We start from the raw sequence: 20,531 nt of genomic DNA, 5'->3' as shown, positions 1-20,531 counted from the left end.
CCCCTCATCTTAGAATTGTACATGAGGGAGGTGAGGGGGCAGGCTGCAACCCCTCCCAGGGTTAGGGCCATACCCAAAGCTTCTACGTGACTCCCACCTCTATAGCACCAAGTACTGGATCTGAAAGCAGAGATAGTTTCTCTTTGCTGTTAGTGCTCCCTCTGGGGGATTCCCCCCAGTGTACTTTAAAAACATTGAATTTGGGTACATATAGGCATTCCATTTAGACTGACCTAACCTAGCCCTCGTTAGGTAGATCTAAATGCCCAATCTGCAGGCATATAGAGGACTGAAACGGCCCAAAAATGGTGTACCCAATCTAAATTCAAGAGTAAATTGGATGCTTATCTTGCTGGAATCCTATGACCCCAGCTGACTTCCTGCCCTTTGGGCAGGGGGCTGGACTCAATGATCTCCTGAGGTCCCTTCCAGCCCTAATGTCTATGAAATCTATGAAATAAATTAGTTTATCTGTGTAGGTGCACTAATTTAGATTGAGATTGAGTTCACTCAGTCTATGAAGGGGTTAACCTCTACTTGTGAGTGTCTGTACCCCTTCACAGCACAGCCCTGGGGCTGGGAAAGCCCATCCACAACCCAACAAATCCCCCACAGACCTACTAGCCCCTTGTCTACCCTACTTCACCCACTCCTTTCCCACCCCAAGTTACTTGCACTGGTTTCCCTGCATGGCTCCTGGAAGCAGCAAATGGCAGCACATTAAAGTAAGTCCCCTAAGCCAATCCCAGGTGCAGAGAATACTTGTTTGCGCCCTTTATTGCAGAGAGAACGTTACTTTTGGCATTTCCTAACCTTTTAGTGCTTGACTGCAATTTTAAGGGTTTTTTTTTTAAACCATAATTTTGCAGGGATTTAACTGAATAAATAATGTTTACCTTTGGCTACAGCATCTTACATCAAATTCACAACATTTTTTCTTTTTCATAGAGCCTATATAGAATGAGAAGTTTAATAAGGGTCATCAGAATTCCCTTTAATATTTGTTCTTTATTTATGTGCTACACTAAAGATTTATTCTGAACTTATGCAGCGTTTGGTGGTCAGTAGAGATAAGATAGAGAACTAGTCGATTTTAGCTCAGGGCCTTGTATATGGCCCCATTTGATGCGAGTCTGTAGGCATGTGCTACATGAATTAGTCTCATGTGCATTCATAATAGATAGATAGATGTCCAAATCACATATACCTCCACTAGTCTGGGCCTTAATTGTCAGTATGGCTGGTAGTATCAGCAGTGAGGTCAAGGTGTGAATGGGAATGATGTTTAAATTGCCTTCTTTCCTCAAGAGAGACTCCTGGAATGAAGCCAAGAGAGTGGTGGTAGAAAGTCAGTAGTTCTGGGTTAATTTTGTTGAAGCAGAGTAGAGCCTTATTTTGCAAGGTTAATGGTACAATATCATCCACAAGCACGGTGCTTTAAAAAGGATGTGAATTGGGTACATTGGTAGTAGATTTACCTTAACACATGAAGTAATCAGATTATTAACTTTATTTCAGAGGAAGGAAATAAAGGCTATGGACCTGTTTTTGAAGAGCAGCCTATTGATACGATCTACCCGGAGGAATCATCAGATGGACAAGTATCAATGAACTGCCGAGCCAGAGCAATCCCCTTTCCTACTTACAAGTAAACTTTTAACTTTTGTTTGAGTTGCAGAGCTGAGCATACATTTCAGTATATTCACTGCACATCTCCAGTATAATTCACCTGGTAGTCAGGTAGTTATGATTACCTGGCAATTGGGTCAGTGGTTTAGGATTATGAAGAGCGAGGTTGATTTACAAGGTATGCCTGATTCACAGCACAGTTTTTTTCTCCCAGATTACTGTAAATAACACAGAGTCAGAGATTTGACCTTGGGCCTCCCACATCCCATAGCTGTGTGCTAACCCTGAAATTGTAGGAGAGACACATATGCACTACGGAAGTGGCACTCTGAAGCTGAAAATGGATTGCCTGAGAAGAGAAGACGTTTAAATTATTAAGATCACATGTTAATTCCTATGCTCAGTTTTGATGACTCCATTGAGATGTTAGATCTTTTGGGTGATATGTGTGTGTGTGTGTGTGTGTGTGTGTAGGTGTGTATATATAGGTAGATAGGGTAACCTTATTTTACAAATTAGCATAAATTATACCATGCTCCCACAGGAAGAAAATCAAGGTGGATCAGGGAAGCAGGACTCTCTGCTGACATGCTGACCTCAAACTTGCAAATTTAGAAGAACAAAATCCTGTTTTTTGTTTCTGATTCCCCACTGATGCCCATTTGTTTGATATTTTATAGATAGATAGATATTATAATTTATTACTAATGTATACATGTGGGTTTTCTAATAGCAATGAAATCATACCTTTTAAGATTCTAGGAACATTAAAGGGTTTGTAGTATCTTAGAAAAGTCTCCTCTTTTGAATTATTAAGGCTTATTCAGATTGTTATGTAATTTTGTTAAAACCTTTTTCTGTATTCTCTCTGTCTGTATCAAATTGAAATACATAATTAACTTCAGCTCCCAAGGAAATATTGCATTTAGCATAAATATTTCAATAAGCCATTTTGACACAAATGCAAAAATGTCAAGTTTGCAGTGTGAGTTTCAGAAAAATGTTTTATATTTTCAGTTCTTGGTATGAAATGGTGTGCATACATTTAAGTTCATGCCTATTATATTAATTTTAAATTATATTTCTATGGTTATTCACTACACATATGTATTACATTCAAGCAAGGTTATGGGCTCCCCCTGGTGGATACAGTAATTCTGCTTAATGTTCATACAATTGTGTAAATCAAGTGAAGTTGCATGTAGTTATATTGTGAATAATTTTGGCTGACTATGTTCCTATTCTGTTGGGATAGTATTTTATTAAATAAAACAGTCATGCCACCTCAGTTCCTGAAATACAAAATCTGACCTAGCCATCTATCCATCCATCTATCCAGTCTCATATAGTGTCCCCTGCCATCTTTCCAGCAGTTAGAGGAGGAGTCCTCAACAAGATTGTTTTATAAGGAAAGACAATAATATAGCTCGCCTGTCACTGTTTTCAGTGGGATTTGTACAGCAAATATTATTACAACTTAGGCCTAGACTGCCTTCCTCCATCTCTACATACACAGAGCAGATGGGAAAATCTTATTGAAAGCCTTTTCTGGAAATGAATAAAATAACAACTTTCTTTGGCCATTACACATGCAAGTAAATCAGTGATGATGGATACCAGAGGGTAATGAACTGGGAATAGATCACTCCAGCTATACCTGATTCAGTGCTCTCATAGCATTCATCTCTGACACTGTCAAAGATGGGATACTGGGCTAAAAGAACCATTGTATGTTCTAAAGTATGTCATAGTTGTTTGCAATTCATAGCTACTTACGAGTGATCTGTATGGAATATCATATTTCAAACAGTAAACTTTTCAATTTTCTTCTTATTTTAACAGGTGGAAAATAAACAACTGGGATGTTGACTTCACAAAGGAACGCTACAGCATGGTGGGAGGCAGACTTGTTATCAATAACCCAGAAAAATCAAAGGATGCTGGAAAATATGTTTGTATAGCAACAAATATGTTTGGAACAGTCAGAAGTAGTGAAGCTACTCTAAGTTTTGGATGTAAGCTGTTGTTAACTTCAGAATACATAAACCCATTCTGGTTAGAATTACATTATCACAGTTTCAGTACTATTTCTGTAACGTCGTCTATTCACTGCTATAAGAATGAAATGCCTTAATTTACAGACATCAGCAAAAAAAAGAAGCTTGTGCTCCTTCTTCTTCTTTTCATATTGGAACCATCTCAGTAACTTTAAATGGGTATGCTTAGTCAGAGAGAATGAATCCTCACAACCTTTGGAGAATAGCATCCTAAATTATTAAGTGGCTATGGAGTCCATAGGGAAGTTTTCAGAGATAATGACAGGTCCACATGATGGTCAGTTGCTATTATTTCTAAACAGGCTTAGAGTTCTTCAAGATGGAAGGTGTGTTGGTATGTATTAAAGAGATCTCTTCAGGTGCTAACCTAGATTAAAGAGCTTATTTGGTGCTCTGAGGTAGATAATGGCTATACAGTATCCAGATAAAGTTAAGAGCTAGGCTTTAATCATCTGGAGAAGAGTGGTAGTTTAAAAAAATCTCCTTCTACAGTGGTATTTTCCTGGAAAAGTGTTTCATTTTTAAATAATATCCTGGTACAGAAATCATCTAGAAATAAAGGCCCTGTACCTAGTCTCCACGTTGGAGTTTATGGGCTACTTCAGCATTCTGCTGGCCTCACAATAGTCACTTGCATTGGTGGCATTTTATCTCTACCATATAAGATAAAAAGTTGAAAGTCAATTTTTCTTTGCCATGTTTTTAATAGTAAATGTTATGCTGCAGACCAGACCTTTAAAAGGAAAGTCAGAGGTTGTAACTGGCTCATAGATTTGATATAGATTTGATATAGATTTGATCTCAGATAGATCTATGAGAATCTATCTGGCTCATAGATTTTCATGTGAATGTGGATGCAAATATTACTTTTAATATTTGTGTCCATACTTCTAATAAAAATGTTCGACAGTATATTTTCCATCCTGAGTGTTGCACCTCGTAACCGGTGTACCCTTGACCGCTTCCAGTCCCCTTGCTGCCAATCCCCTCTGCCTCTGGCATGCTTTTGGCCCTTTGCTTTGGGGCTCTGGACCAATTGGGAGCACACTTCTGGTTGGCACAGTGCCAGCTTACATGTGTGATCCAGCCATCTGCACTGCCATAGGGGAGTGAGGCATGGGGCTGTTACAGCTCTCTTTAGAGAATCCTTTACATGTGTCATTTTTATCGTACATAGTACCACACAGCCTGTTTCTGGCTAAAAATGCATCAAAAGTTTCAGTCTTCATCCCATTATTTCTCTTTTTTGGGAAATTAAATACTTTTACATTCTTCTACTGGTCTACTGTATTTGTTTTACTTTGCCTTTCAATTAAAATGGCAAATTAACTATATTTCCTACTTAATATCTTGCTGTATAGATGCATATGCTCCTTTGTCCCAATTAGCTTTTATTGTTTCTGCTTGATTACTTATGAACTTAAGTTTTGGTTAGATCTTAGAGAGACACGATTTTAGCTCTCTTAGGAAATCAGTAAAAGGGAAAGACAGCTGTAGACCAACGAAAGAGTTTAAATAATCTGAATTAATTTAGCTTTGGTGATTTCTGTGATAAGGATTCTGCATAGTTCTGAATTTTCGGCTGTTGTCTGCAGCCTTTAGCAGACCCATTCATTTTTCCCACACACACTTTGCACTTCCTATCATGCAAACACTTAGAAAGGAATAGATCTTATCCCAAACTACTTACCGTCTAATTTCAGACAGAAACAATAACTGTCTATGATAAAAGAAGTGTAGTTGTCCACTTTAAAAAATAAACAAACCAAATGATCACATTCAATATAATGTACATCTCTGTTGGTTAAGCATGGTTGCCATCGTCTTTTTTCTCATATACTTCCTTTCCCTCTCTACATATCATTAATGTGGCGGAGCCACACGACTGCCTTATTGTTGACACTCGCCAGGGCCTCATCCTGGGTACACAGGTGTGCTGCACTGCATACATGAGGAGGTGGTCAGCAGTCTGTGGTGTATCACCCATTGCTCTAGTGAAGGAACGGGATCACAAAGCTGGTTAAACAAGATATTTGAGGACTCCTACCACCACTGAGGCACCCACTGAGCCATCTCAGAGCTTCTGGTATATAAGAGATGGTTAGACTACCTTGCAGTCCAGCAGTTCTTGAGCAGCCTGCATTACTGCAGAGATGCAGTGTTTGTACAGATAGAAAGATTTTACCCTTCCCCTTCTCAGGTTCCTGCTCTAAACGCTACTCATTAGAAGCAAAAGTCTGCATTACTTTTTTCTGATACTGAGGAGTAGAACAGTTAGGCCATGTTTATATGGCTTTACTCACAACTCTGGGTCTGTTGCCAACAAAATAAGTCATGCCCACTCACTCTCACTTTGGTGCACAAACAACTGGCAGTTAAGCAGAGAAAACCACTTGAGACCAGCCCAAATACTGAGAGTGGACCATGCTGGCCCACTTTCCTGAGACAGTACCTGAGCAAGGTTCTAGGATGAGCACTCAAAGCTGATGCAAGCTATCTTTTCGGCTGGCAGCTGTCCCACGGCTCTGAAGAGAGGCCATACACTCAGAGCCACTCCAGTTAATGATACCAGATTTAAGACAAACAAACCATCCTACATTTAAAGTATCAAAGATTGTTGCATTTCTATGTTCATCTCTGAAGGGTCTATTTTATATCTAAAAAGTAGATAATTTGAATACACTGAAAAATCTATATTTTCTCTTTTTTTTTGCTAGACCTTGATCCTTTTCCCCCTGAGGAACGCTATGAAGTTAAAGTGCGGGAGGGTGTTGGAGTAGTGCTTCTTTGTGAGCCTCCTTACCATTACCCAGGTAATTGCATCTAAAAAGTCTCTATTTTCAGTATTTCTAAAATTGAAAAGGAAAGATGTTTGTTTTCCTGATTTTTTAAAATGTATTTATTTTTTTTACATTAGTCTAAAAATGGGATAAAGGTACTGGTGGCCTCTACAATGTAGATTCAATTAAGTATGCAGGAAGAAAGGCACAAAACAATTACGTCATTGGATATTTTAAATCTAGTGAAGAACAGCTTGATCCTTTAAGTTTTTGAGCAAAGATGTCTGGTTCCTTTTACTATATTCATTACAATTATATCATTTTGCCAAACTAATGGTCTTCTTTGCTTCCTGGATATATGGAGAATGGACATCAAATATTAAATAAAATAGTAAATTAAAAAAAATCCCTACTTATGTTGAGAGTAAGGAGCCAGTATATTTTTAGATGAATAGCCTATTGTAAGAAGAAACTTTCCCATACGTATAGCCTAGAATGAAGAAAAGTATAGCCCAAAGTATGGTCTGAAAGAAATTAGATGAAAATCAGTATAGACAAATGCAAAATACTGGGCTTGGGATGGAACAATGCACACATACAGACTAGGGAATGACTGGCTAGGGTACAATAATGCAGGAACATACCCTGGGATTATGGTGGATGTCAGACTGAATATGAGTTAAGCATGTACAAAATAGCCAATAGAATAGTGGGACATATTAACAGGGGTGTTGTGTACAAGTCACGGAAAACGATTCTTCTCCTTTGTTTATGTGGAATATTGTCAAAAAGTTTATTGAAGGGCAATAATAAAAGGTCTAGAAAACATGACATATGAGGCATGTTTGGAAGACTGGGATTATTTAATCTGGAGAATTGAAGTCTGAAGGGGAATTTGATAACAGTCTTCAAATACAAAAAGGTTGTTACATAAGGGTGGCAGTAGAGAGTTCTCTGTGGCTGTATTAGACAGGACAAGAAATCATGGTCTTAAATTAGAACATGGGAAATTTAAATGAAGGTTGAAGAAACAGTTGGAAGGCTGGGATGTTCCTGCCCTGACTCTTAGGTTTGATGTCCTCCTGATGTCCCTTCCAACTCCATTAATCTATGAATCTTTATACACAATCCACTGCTAGTTTTCTGGTAATTTTTTCTTTATTTTAAGCTATTCAATTATAATATAACGATTTGAGATGAACAATAAATCAAGTGCAATTACATATGTATACTAAAATTAATTAACATATTGGGTGCAGGAACCAGGACCCCAGACTTTTTCCCTTTTCATTCCGTTATCCAGGGGTGAGCCCTCCTCACTGAGGCACAGAGCTGTGCCCCCCTTTGCTGCTTCTCTTTTGGTCCCATGAATATTGCATTCTTGGCTGCATGCTGCACCAGCCTCAGCAGGCAAGGTGTGAGGTATACGCATTTAAAACTTTTTAACGACACCGTATCCATAATAAGGCACAGATTAACTCCTACATGATTATTTTGATTTCCCTGTTTTGGTTTTCCAGAATTACAGTTGACTTTGTAAAGGAACCAGCAAATGCATTTTGTTCCTCTCTGGTTTTGATCATCTAATTTGCTACTTAGAGATGTGTGTATTTATGTGTTAAGTAACTCTTCAATAAAACTAATCTACATACCAAAGAGAACTAAATCAGTTAATAAACTGGTGGGTTACCTTGGTTTCAAATAAGCTTCTATGCATTAACATTATTTATTTCATCAGTAATATTGCATATTTTGCTTAAGAACAGACAATTATCTGAACAGAGGTGATACCAAAAACATATGGTGGCTTGATTTTGTACAAGTAGCTGATATAACGATTGTTTATTTTAGTATTAATGAGAAAATATTTTCCTCCAGATGATCTCAGTTATCGCTGGCTTCTGAATGAGTTTCCTGTATTCATTACTATGGACAAACGACGATTTGTGTCACAGATTAATGGCAATCTCTATATTGCAAATGTAGAAGCATCAGATAGAGGCAATTATTCATGTTTTGTATCCAGTCCTTCAATCACAAAGAGTGTATTCAGCAAATTCATTCCACTTATTCCCCAATCAGATGGTAGGTATTTATTGTAAGATTTGTGTACCTAAATTATCCTAACTATTTATATTTTAATTTTTCCTGTTTATTAAACTACTTTTAGCTTTGTGAGAAGAGTTATGTGCTATGTCAATAAAACAGCATTCTGGAATGGTTATGTGGCAGGAGACGCTTTCAGGGTCGGGTCTCAAGTCAGCCCACCCACCTGTCTACATAGGGCAGTCTGCCCAGTGGCACCTGCCACAACTTTGCTATTACAATAAACTGGTGGTAAATGCAGGAGGCTGCCCATTCTGTGCCCCAATGCCAGGAGGTGCTATCTATGGCTCTGTTCTGTTCCTACACCGTGGCCCATGCCTCACAGATGACATCCAAGATGTTATCATATCCTGGCACCTAACTCCGGCCTCTCTCATTGGGCTCCGTGCCCCTTGCTCGTACTGGGCTCCTTGCCCCACACACACAGTTGGGGCTCCTAGCCTCCAGGCCCCTTGCCTTTCACTAGGCTCCATGCTCCTTGCTAGGCTTCATGCCCTTTCCCAAACTTTGGGTGCCTAGTCCCTCATTTGCTCTGGGCATGTTGCTCTACTCTGGACCCCCTTTGGTCCTGCTGACCTCCTTGCTGGGTTACCCACTGGAGTGTGGGGGCTGGGTTTATGAGGTGCCCCTCCTTGCCTTTCACTGGGGAGGTAACTGGCCTGGCGTCTCTTGGGGCTCCCACGCCACTAGGAGCCCCATCAGGCCACCCTTCCCTGGCACGGAACAGTTTCAGGTCACATCCAGGACTAGTGAGGCCTCCTCCTTCCCCATAGCCTCACCCTTACCTCCAAGGTGTTCCAGGAGGATCTTAGCCCAATCTTGCCTCCTTGGGTGCTCAACACAGACTGCTGCCTCTCTGGCCTATGTCTGAAAATGGCCACACTCATCTGGCAGCTGCCTGCTCCTGCCCTTAAAGTGGCAGGCACCAAAGGTTACTTCAGAGATATTCTGTAAGCATTCAACAAACAACAGGCCACATCATTTCCATGATCCACATCATTTCCACACAGGTTGGGACACAGGCCACTGATCCTGATCTTTTTGAAAAGTAAGGAAACCTGTAGTTGATAAACCAGAAATCGATTAAAGACTCTACAGCTTTGTGCCAGTCCCTTTAGCTTTCCCTTTTTTCCTTGTTACTAGATTTTTCTCTGCTGTTTCTTTAACAAATTGTAAATATTGTAAAAAACAAAAAAAACAACAACAACAAAAAATAGAGTAAATCATACCCTTCCTGCTATGTTAGAATGTCAGTCACTGGAATCCCGCACTGTATTTGATTCATGCATGATTTAATGTGTATAAATTGGGCCTGTTGTATCAAAGGATACATATTTTTCATATAGTAAATGTTGCTGCTTATATTTGAGTCTGAATTTATCAAGTATTTGATTTGGTATTTTAACATAGGAATCGCCTTAGAAATTCTGTCTTGAGAGAAAATGGGGTAAAAACTGTGTAGTATATCTTTATGATCATACTTCCTATACATGTAAAAATTAGAACTACGTGATAACATTACATGTACATTAGCAAGAAGTGGCTTATATTCAGTAATACCTAGACTCTGGGCCCTGCAGTGGCATGATAAAGGAAAGGTCCTCCCCTATCCTTCATACCATGGAACAACAGAACTGCTCTGTAAATTCAGGACTTCAGCAGCCCTTGCGTCTGTTAGATTTTCCATTCTGCAAGGGACAATACCCAATGAAACTTAGTGGCTGCTTGTCGATGTTGTCCTTAGCTCTTCCTTGACCCACTACACAGGCTGAATCCTTTATCTGATGACACAGGAGAAACACGTAATGCTGAGTTTACTGGTAGGTAGGGTTTGATATCCGCACACAACTTTTGGTATGTCACCACTCTTTATACCTTCATACAACAAAACTTCCAGGTCCCTTTATGCCTGCAAAAGAGAAGAGGGTAAACTTAAATTTTCCAATAACAAAAATTATTCCATCCACACTTTGTCTAGGGATACTATAGAAATAAGCTGTTTAAGCTTTGACTGTTCATGTATTTTTCTCCCTCATTTTTACTGGATATCATTATACTTGCAGTTTACATCTTTTTATGTTGTAGGTCTTTTATTATCAAAACATCAGAACTAAATTAGACTTTATGGACATGGACATGATATCACATAATGTAAAGAATATTTCTAGAAGTTTAAACAATTTTTTGAGCTGTAGAAGTTAAAATAGCTGTGTTCATTTATGTCTTGGACTTGCAAGTTATAATCATGTCTTTTAATGATAGGTGCTAAAGTCTATCCTGCTGATATCAAGGTCAAGTTCAAGGACACATATGCCCTTCTTGGACAAAATGTGACCCTGGAATGTTTTGCACTCGGGAAGTAAGTATATTTCTAATTTGTTGTAGACTACTGTACTTGGTTTTGTATAACATGGAGACTGTAAGTTCAGGATTTTAAATACAAAAACATTTCAACAGCACATACATTTTTGCATTGTACAAATTAACAGCCAATTCTTAAAAAATGCTTGACTTGTAGTATTGTATCTTTTCAAAGCCCTGTTCCTGGAATCAGATGGAGTAAGTATCTTGAACCCATGCCAGCCACTGCGGAGATAAGCATGTCTGGTGCAGTTCTCAAGATCTTCAATATTCAGTATGAAGATGAAGGAATTTATGAATGTGAAGCTGAAAACTATAAAGGAAAAGATAAACATCAAGCACGAGTTTATGTTCAAGGTAGATGGAACATTTTGATTTTCCACAAATTATGGTACAGTTTCATATCTGGTGAAGCACCTGTGTTCTCACCCTGGATGTCAGTGCTATGTAACTGCATCACTTTGACACGTTGCTGTTTCAGTCAATAAAACAAAATAAAATTCATGCATTCTAGGACAAGCATCGAAATCATCTGTTAAATGGACAAATGCTCAATTTGGTTCATTGTGTTAGCTATATGTATTCCATGACAACAGTGTGCAAATATTAGTATTAGCATAAGCAATACACAATGGAAACTAATTAATTTTGTTGTAGAACAGTTAAATTGCCAGGAAGAAAAAGAGGGCAATATGTTTCCGTGTTTCTTCACTGTTTGGCTGTTTTGACTCTCTATTACTCTTCCTTTGTACTTACAGATCTCTCTCTCTCCCCCTCCTTCCCCTCTTGTATGTATAAATGCATATACACATATACACAAAACACATGGAAGGGCACCTGGAATGGCAGGAGTGGGAGATGTCAAGAAAGAGTCTCTCTATACAAAAATATGTTATATATCCATATCCAAATACGCTTTTGAAAAATTGTCATCAAGATTTTTTTTTAATATCTACCTTACCTTAGCTTTGCTGCTTATTCAGCTAATTTAGAGAAAAGGTTAATTATTCTTTTGAGCTTTTTGTGCTTCACTTTAATGAAAATGTAAATGTCTTTTTTTCTGTTTTAATCAAATTACTTTATTTTGTAAAAAACCAAAGATCCCAGATCCCAGTCATGTTTGCTGTCTTCCAACAATTTTTTTCTCTTTTGTAATGTTCCATCATTAAATTTTTCTTGTCCTGAATAGTGACAAACCTCTCCTTATCTGCTTAGTACACAAGACCATTCTCTGAGGTGTATCATTCTCTGAGGCAGTTAATGATCCCTATTATAACTTGTCTCCCTGTGTTAAGGAGGTCATATCTGTTTGTTATAGGTGAATGATGCTAATTAATTTGACCTGCATCAGTTAGTGTAAGCAAAATTTGTGAGTGCTTTTTACATAGTTTTACAATATTTTCTCGATTCCAGATATCTTGTGTGAAAACCTCAGTAATATACAATGTTTAGTACATTCCTTGTTATCTCTAACTTCATATTGTTTATTTATATCACCTTATTATGCCATTACATAGTTAATATGTGTAATTAAACTAGACTAATCATCTTGTTAAGGTGACTGGTATTATTTTAAGCTCTTGGGCAGTCATGATTTGTTACTTCCATTTCCCATTTTGCCCCATAAAAATATTTTACAGTTATGAGGCCTGTATGGTAATACCAAACGTTCTGTGACTGTTATTGTAATTTGTACTTAATCACTAACTTAATCCTTGCTTTATATTAATTGCTGGCTCTCTAACTTAGAAGATTCCCTGTTCTTGATGCCCTGGCCTCTATATAACTACCTATATAAAGAAACCTTCATTATAGCATTTCTTGAAAAGTAGAGCATAGCTTGCTACTGAAATTAGTTCTTGTTGTTCATACTTCTAATAAAATTGTGTGCATTCATTCATAGTAACAGAGAAAAAGTCCTATAAGAAAACAAGTCTATCAAAAATATGACAGAACACATTCTTAGTGAGATTTCTCTGGTATATTGTCAAACTTTTCAGTGAATCACGGGTATACTCTTAAAAATGAAGATTGAAATTAAACAGTTACCTTTCTGTAGAAATTGGTCAGATATGCAAAGTGACTAAAATATTTAAATGTTCCCAAATATTAGTTATTTTAAAGTAGTATTCTATTTGACCTTTAATGCAAAGAATGTTTTTTTATCATCACTTCTCCAAAATGCCTTGGCCTCTAGTTTAAATGTGCTCTGATTCTAGAAGTTCATGTAAAGGTCTTTTTTTCAGAGACATTTGCCAGTGTAGATAAGGTATGAAATATAAATAGTTTGATACAGGATATTGTGAACCTGCGTTTTTGTACAGGAGCTACAGTTATGTAGATGTGCACTCAAGCAAGGCTAGAAAGAAGCAGCAGTGGAAGTGTATGCACGCATCCAACAGAAAAAAACATGAAAAAGCAAGGTAGAACTGGGAAGCTGAAAGTTTACAGTGCTCTTGAAACAGATGAAGAAAGCCCTCATACTGCACTTAGTAGTTTCTGCATAGGACACGACTCAGCAGTGTGAAATAATATATAAATAATGATGAGATAAAGAAAAAGAAAGCAGAATGTAGCTGAAATCCTTTAATTGGTTTAAACCAAGTCCATTATTTTAGTTCTTTGCATATATTATAGATTGCTAATTTCACTGTATTTTGAACATACCTTTCTCAAAGGTCCACATAAATCTTTGTTTGTATTTGAGAATAATTCTCAGTTGTCTGGGTTTGTGACATTATTTATACCATCACTTTTAATTTCACATACTGCTGTAGTTGGCTTGTTCCAGTGTTTGTAGTTTATGAAAAAGTGGATAACTTCAATACTAATGAAACTTGTATGCACGCTGCATGTGAAAGTGTGCATATGACATGACAAAGATACATAATCTTGGGCTGTAATACTATATCTAGACTTTTACTTCTATACAGAATCTAAATTATGTATAGTTTTATGTTCTGTATAATTACAGCAAATGATAGTCTGCTATGAAGAGCGATAACAAATAAAACACAAAGCCCTTTTCTTCTCCATGAACTTTCAGTTCATCTTAAAGAGTGTAGGAAAAGGTGAGCGTTATAAACACCACTATATTCAAAACAAGAGCTATAAAATACCAGTACATATAAAATAAATGGGCAGTTTAAAAGAAAGAGCTTCTGCTAAGGAATAATGTGGCAGGAAGCAGCTAGACCAAATGAAGGTAATAATTGTTTATCCCTTCTCTTTTTTCCCTCACAAAAAGACTGCCCTCAATTTTGTATTTCTTTCAGCAAACAGGTTTGCACAGCTTCCTGAAACAGTTTCAAACCAACAAAAGAGAAAAAGAACCCATAGGGCAGGCAGGAGATAGTCAGTGCTGGAAGACTGACCTGTTCAGTCCCAAATTAGAAAGGATGTAGAAGGAGAACATGGAGGAACTAAAACCAAAATGTTTCCTTCTTTATGGCCCCTGGGACAAAGAGAACATGCCAGGCTTTCCTTTTCTGCAAGAGTAAAATTTTAGAATTCCATTTGAAACAAAGTGTGGCCACCAGTACACAAGGATTATTGGAAATGTTAGCTTTTTTTTAAAGACTGCATTGCTGCTGCTATTCTTACCACCGTAACATCTAGAGGCACTGATAGACATGCAGGTCCCCGCTCTTACTCATGGTGCTTTGCATAAAGCTCCAAGTTATGGTGCTTTATATAGCGACTTGAGTTAGAGCAACCCCTCCCAACTCAACAGACATTCATCTGTTGGGGTGGGAGGAGGGGATTGAGCTCCACTTTTTAGGGCCAATCCAGCAGAGGATCCTGCCTGTAGCTTTTCTTCCCTAGCCTTGGTCCCAGCCCTGGTGCTATCTGCAGGGAGGAAAGTGGGAGAAGGGAGGAGGAGGGAGCTGCAAGCTGGAGTTTGCCTGACTTGAGCTGGAGGTGGAGGGGGCTGGCAGGGGCCATGAGGTGGGGGAACGTCTGATCCTTCTGCCCCACCTCCAGCTCAGGTCAGGCAAACCCCAGCCCACAGCTCCCTCCTCCTCCTTTCCCCCTACCCCCTCACTTCCCACAGACTGCACTGGATCACAGTGCCAAACTGACCCTAAGAAACAGACGTTCCCAAGGAGCTCCACTTTGGAGTGTCTTCATCTGATCCCTCATTAGATGTAGGTTAATTTGTCACACAATCAGCCACTCTAAAAGCTCTCTGCAGCCATACATGTGTGTCACGTCACAGCTGTAGAAGACTTTCAGGGGACTGGTCACATGACAAATGGCACTTCTGTCAGCGCCCAATGAGCCCAAACTATGGAACTGGCCACCATTATGCCAGACACTGTGTGAACACAGAATACAGAGATGGTGCTTGCCCCAAAGAGCTTACAATTGAAAACAAATGACAACAGATTGGTACAGATGAATACATAGAGTTTAATTTCAGCGTGAGAATGTTGGTCAGCACGAGTAAAGTACCCCTTTTTCTTCTGCACTGTCTGAGCTGTATACAGCTACTGCAATTAATTTATAATAGTGTTCAACTGACATCTTGCAGACTAGATTTAACAAGCAGAGCCATGTAATTTGCCTGTGGGGTCACATCAGATCAACCCATAGGTCTAGCAATTTGGCAACAGAGGTGTGGTCAGCAGGAAGCATGACAATAAATATTGCCACCTCTCCCCCACCACCAAATTTCTGGACCTGTGAGGACCCCAGATGATGTAGCTCTGTGCAGTATATCATACTGATGCATGGGGTTGCTTTGCAGCTGGATCTGGTGTAGTGGATTGCACCTGTGGACCAGCCCTGTACCACTTATCTGGCTTGTGGAGTTGGATAGATGAAGCACTGCTGATCTGTAATCATGGCTTATATATGAGAGCCTATAGGACTGAGATTTAAATAAAGAGCCCTTGTGCTTCAATTTGAGTTAGGAAAGGCCTTCTAGAGGCTGTCTGCATGATATAAAGCAATGCTACTTTTCTGTTTTGCTGAAATAGAAGAAGCAGTTCAGTTACGTTAGCATGGCACTCTGCCCAATGTAATAAGCAGTGCTTTCAGTACCTGGGTTTGTCATTCAGAGCTAGTTCAGGGTTATCTATATGACACAGCATTGGTTTGTGCAAAAGTCCACATACTATGTTTTGGCAGTATATATTGGCTCTTAGGACTTAGTGTTATTGCTTAATTTTGGGGAAAATATTGGGTAAGTAAACATTAATAGAACTAAATACTAATAAATGGTGATGATTTATTTTTGGTGATGATATGCATTTTTACTGTATATATACTTATATATATCTAATGTATATATCTAATGTTTACAAGGTATTCTAATGTGTTTGTTTTTTAGCATCTCCAGAATGGGTAGAGCATATCAATGACACAGAGAGAGATATAGGCAGTGACCTATATTGGCCTTGTGTAGCTGCAGGAAGACCAATTCCAACCATTAGGTGGTTGAAAAATGGACTATCGGTAGGTGTATTCTTACATGTTGAGTTGTATTCATTGTTTAGTTGAACACTGGGGCTACAGACAGATGTTCAAAAAGCTTAAGGCGGAATTGATCTAAGTTATGCAGGGCCACTCCCTCTGTCCCCCACCTTGCTGTGGTGGCCCCAACCTCGTTTCCCCCACTTTGTGCTGCCACACAAACTGCCAGGGGGATGGGGTTGGGCCCAAAGCAACGGGGGGAGCAGGGAAACAGGGTCAGGCCCAAATTGGGGGGCGGGGCTGGACAAGGGGAACAGGGGCACAGGGCTGGATGCTGGGCTCTGTCCCCGTCAGCCCCCCAAGTAGGGATGGGGGAGCAGCCCTGAAGCAGCAGGGGCAAGGGTAGGGGGACTGAGCCTGCCCCTAGGACTCTGTCCCTCACCTCCCCAGCAGGTGATGGAGCAGACAGGCAAGTGGCAGTGCCCCCCCCCGCAGCAAGGCCACCACTGCTGGCCCCAGCCCCCTGACCCTGCAAGCGGTGATAGAGTGGATGGTGTGGGGCAGGGCCAGCAGTGTTGGCCCCATTTCCCCTGATCCCTGCAGGCCACGAAAATGGAGAAGACAGGTGGGCAGGGCCAGTATCGCTGGCCATGTACCCCTGGTGTTGTAGGCGACGGAGCAGATGGTAGGGCAGCCCTGGCCCCAGCCCTGAAGCAGCCATGGGGAAAAGGAGGAGCAGGCCTGGCCCCAAAGTTGCGGGGTGGGGTGGGGTGGGGTGGGGCAGAGCCGGGCGCAGGCATTTTTGATAGGCAATTGGCTAATTTAATATAACAGTAATTTCAGACAATCTGTTCTTAATAATACACACTTGCAATACCTCTTTTTCTACGAACTTCTACCATAATTTTTTTTCTTGTCTCTAAAAATTCCACCAAAAAGGGCTTGAAATCCTTTTTACCCTATTAAACATTAATCTGTCATAAACAAGGTAGGGAAAGGAGTCATGGAGAGTTACAGAGGGAATGGTTTAAAAATAAAATGTCTGTTGTCTCTACTTACATTCTGCTTTATATATGTGTGTGTGTGTGTGTGTGTGTGTGTGTACACATATATATAAAATAATATATATATGTATGTACACACACACACATTACCTATATATTCATACATTTTCTCATATATAAAATACACTGCAACAAATCTACTTAATGCTTGATTCTGGTGCTTGTTTTTCTTCAGGGTACCCTCTATTACATTCTGCTTTATATATGTGTGTGTGTGTGTGTGTGTGTGTGTGTGTACACATATATATAAAATAATATATATATGTATGTACACACACACACATTACCTATATATTCATACATTTTCTCATATATAAAATACACTCTAAGTCAGTATGAGGCTCAAACGCACATATACAATGGAAGATCTTGCAAAGTACAATAAACAAACACAAGCATGGTCAAAGGTAGTGTAGAGACATGAGAAGAAGAGTATGAGACTGTTAAATAATGTAGGCTTAATTTTGCACCAGCTTTCCCATTTTTAGGAGTGCTTTCTAGACCTTAAATATATTATTTTAAGTCAACTCTCAAAAATATGTGTAGTAGCCGTTGTTCATGTTGGTCTCTCAATAGTCTGCTCTCTGCTGCTGTAATGAGAGAAAGGTTCACAATTTGACTAACACTATGCTATGTGTGTGGAGCTGTTCTGACAGTGATACTAGTGTGCAGACAAAGAAGACAATAGAGTAGAGCTATTTTGGCTACGTTTCTAAAAACAATGTAGGGAGATTAGGGGGAGTAGGGATATCAGTGTCTGCCATATGGAAAGGGATTAAACTAGAAGAAAACAATAGTATTTTCTAGCTTTTGTGGTTAATTATAAACAAGTGATTTAAGAAAGAAAATTACTTGACTGTTCTGTTTAACTTGGCTTTTGCTAACAAATATACAAACCAAATTGCAGAACGTGTTAAGTAGTTCTCCAATATTAATCACAGAATTAGACTCTTGGACTTATAAGAAGATTTAAAATAGAAAATAATGAAAATTTTCTAAGTGCCATGAAAATATTTTGCATTTCTAAATCAGATATTTTTAAATGAGATATTTTCCCTGGTTGATACACAAAGATGGCTTCCTTTAGGAAAGCTGATGTAAATATTTTATCTACGGTACAGGTAATTCAGGCACTTACTGGAAATTCAGAGAAATACTATTCCTTTAATTTTTGACTACCCCACTCACTCTAATCAACCCTTATGTAAGAAGAAAGTCTCATTCTTTTTCTCAAGAAAATAGTTTATTAAAATGTTTTTCCTACAACAGTTACCCTTCTTTTGTCATTTCCAAATATCTTAACATTTTCTCAGTCTACTGTTTTATTTTTCCTAAACTATATCTGGTATACATTTATAAATGCCAATTTATTGCTTAGTGGAAGTGCAAAAGTTCAAAGTGGCTAACACGAACCCTCCAGAAGTTTTTAGGGAAATTTCCATTCCAGTTTAGGACCTGGACTGGACTTGAACAGAACCAATACCTAGTATTGTTGTAAAATAGTTTGCAACAGTACACTGTATATGTTTTCTTACAGTTTGTTGAAATAAATCAAATTGTCCTGGTCTGGGGCTTGCATGACATGATTTGTTTGGTAAGCATGTGGATTAAAAAAATAAGTAATTCCTGCTTCTCATTTTCTCTTACATTTCAACAGTATATGGTTTAGTACAGATACAATAGTCTAACATATGTGTACATAATGTCATTCAGCCATATTCTTTCTGTTCAGCTGATAAAAAGCACTGATTCTTTCTTGTTTAAAAGATCGTAGTTGTAATTCATGACTATGACAACTGGAATGTAAAATAGGGGAAAATAGTGTATTTAATAAGATGTGAAGGATTCTACACCAACATTAATACCAAAAAAATAGAGAGAGAATGGGAGATATATGGATGAATAGAAATCTTAGATTGTGTAGTGCATAATAATATTCTTATTACTTTACTTTTCTTTTTTTTATTCATAGTACGGGAAAGGAGATTTAAGAATAAGAGGCCTGACTTTTGAGGATGCTGGAATGTATCAATGTATAGCAGAAAATGCACATGGAATTATTTATGCTAATGCTGAACTGAAGATTGTAGGTCAGTGAGATATTTATTTGTCAAACAGTTTCCAATCCGATTAAAATGATAGTTATGTTTTCCATATTTACAGGCACTGATTTGTATGAGAAAATTGCAGTACTTTTGGTACCGCATTGCTCATTCTGGGATCATATACTGAAGATCTGTTTTGAATTCTGTTATTGAATATAATTGAGATGATGTTTAATTATGGAAATGTTGAAGGGTTGTAGGAAAGTACTGCCAAATGGCCAAGGAACTGAATTTTAAGTATAGTGTAAGTCCAGTTTTACCTCTCCATGCTGACTTGCCACTAAAAGCCAAATCAGATTAAATCAGATCTGCTTTCATAACAAGGGGTTTGCAGTGCTTCTGGACTACCACTATCATTTTGACCTTGCAGACTGGTTATGAAGAGGTTTTTCTCTCTTCACAACTCTCTACTGGGTCTGCTGTACTGGGCATCTTTCTATAAAATACTCTCTATAAAATCTTTCTATAAAATACTTTCTATAAAATCCATGCTACCACTCGACACACTATGTGAAGTAAAGCTCCTCCTGTCATCATTCTTTCCTGTCCCAGTCCAGCCAGTCAAGCATTACAGCATTGTCCAGTCTCATAATACACTTAGGACAGGGATGGGGAAAGCATGGCCTGCAGGCCAGATCCAGCCTGGCAGGCAGTTTCAGCCAGCCCATGAGTGCCCACGAATTAATTGTACCCTGCCTAGACCATGCACTTTGCTCTCACCATCATGTGTGGGAGGGCCCTGGCCCTAGCCGGCATGCACAGATTCTGAGCAGAGACACTCCTGCCGCTACTGCAGCTGCTGGGGGACCTGCTCGACTTCCCCAGCCTCTAGAGGCTCCTTATGTCTCTGCTGCAGCACTCTCTCTGGGCAGTATGTTGGGAAGTGGCAGTGGGCGGGGGAAAGCTGCAGCTGGGCAGGAGCACGGACTGTGGGGCTGGGTTGGTGGGAGCGCAGAGTTGTCCAGGGTGTGCACCCAGTGGGAGAGCGGAGCTCAGGTGGGCAGGATTCGA

At 39.1% G+C, this 20,531-nt stretch overlaps 1 protein-coding gene across 2 annotated transcripts in view; it reads left to right on the top strand.

The window, feature by feature from the left end:
- CNTN1 (contactin 1) overlaps positions 1-20,531 on the top strand; it is a 271,994-nt gene that overhangs the window by 124,151 nt on the left and 127,312 nt on the right. For both annotated transcript variants that reach the window (XM_019543375.1, XM_019543376.1), the window contains exons 3-10: positions 1,519-1,648; positions 3,472-3,644; positions 6,404-6,499; positions 8,345-8,551; positions 10,835-10,931; positions 11,109-11,290; positions 16,269-16,393; positions 19,388-19,505. In XM_019543375.1, coding sequence (XP_019398920.1) covers positions 1,519-1,648; positions 3,472-3,644; positions 6,404-6,499; positions 8,345-8,551; positions 10,835-10,931; positions 11,109-11,290; positions 16,269-16,393; positions 19,388-19,505 — 1,128 coding nt within the window. The remainder of the gene's footprint in view (positions 1-1,518; positions 1,649-3,471; positions 3,645-6,403; positions 6,500-8,344; positions 8,552-10,834; positions 10,932-11,108; positions 11,291-16,268; positions 16,394-19,387; positions 19,506-20,531) is intronic.

Source organism: Crocodylus porosus, unplaced genomic scaffold (genome assembly GCF_001723895.1).
Source record: "Crocodylus porosus isolate Cpor-Errol unplaced genomic scaffold, CroPor_comp1, whole genome shotgun sequence".
Lineage (NCBI taxonomy): Eukaryota > Metazoa > Chordata > Crocodylia > Crocodylidae > Crocodylus > Crocodylus porosus.
This window is presented reverse-complemented; position numbering and strand designations above follow the sequence as displayed.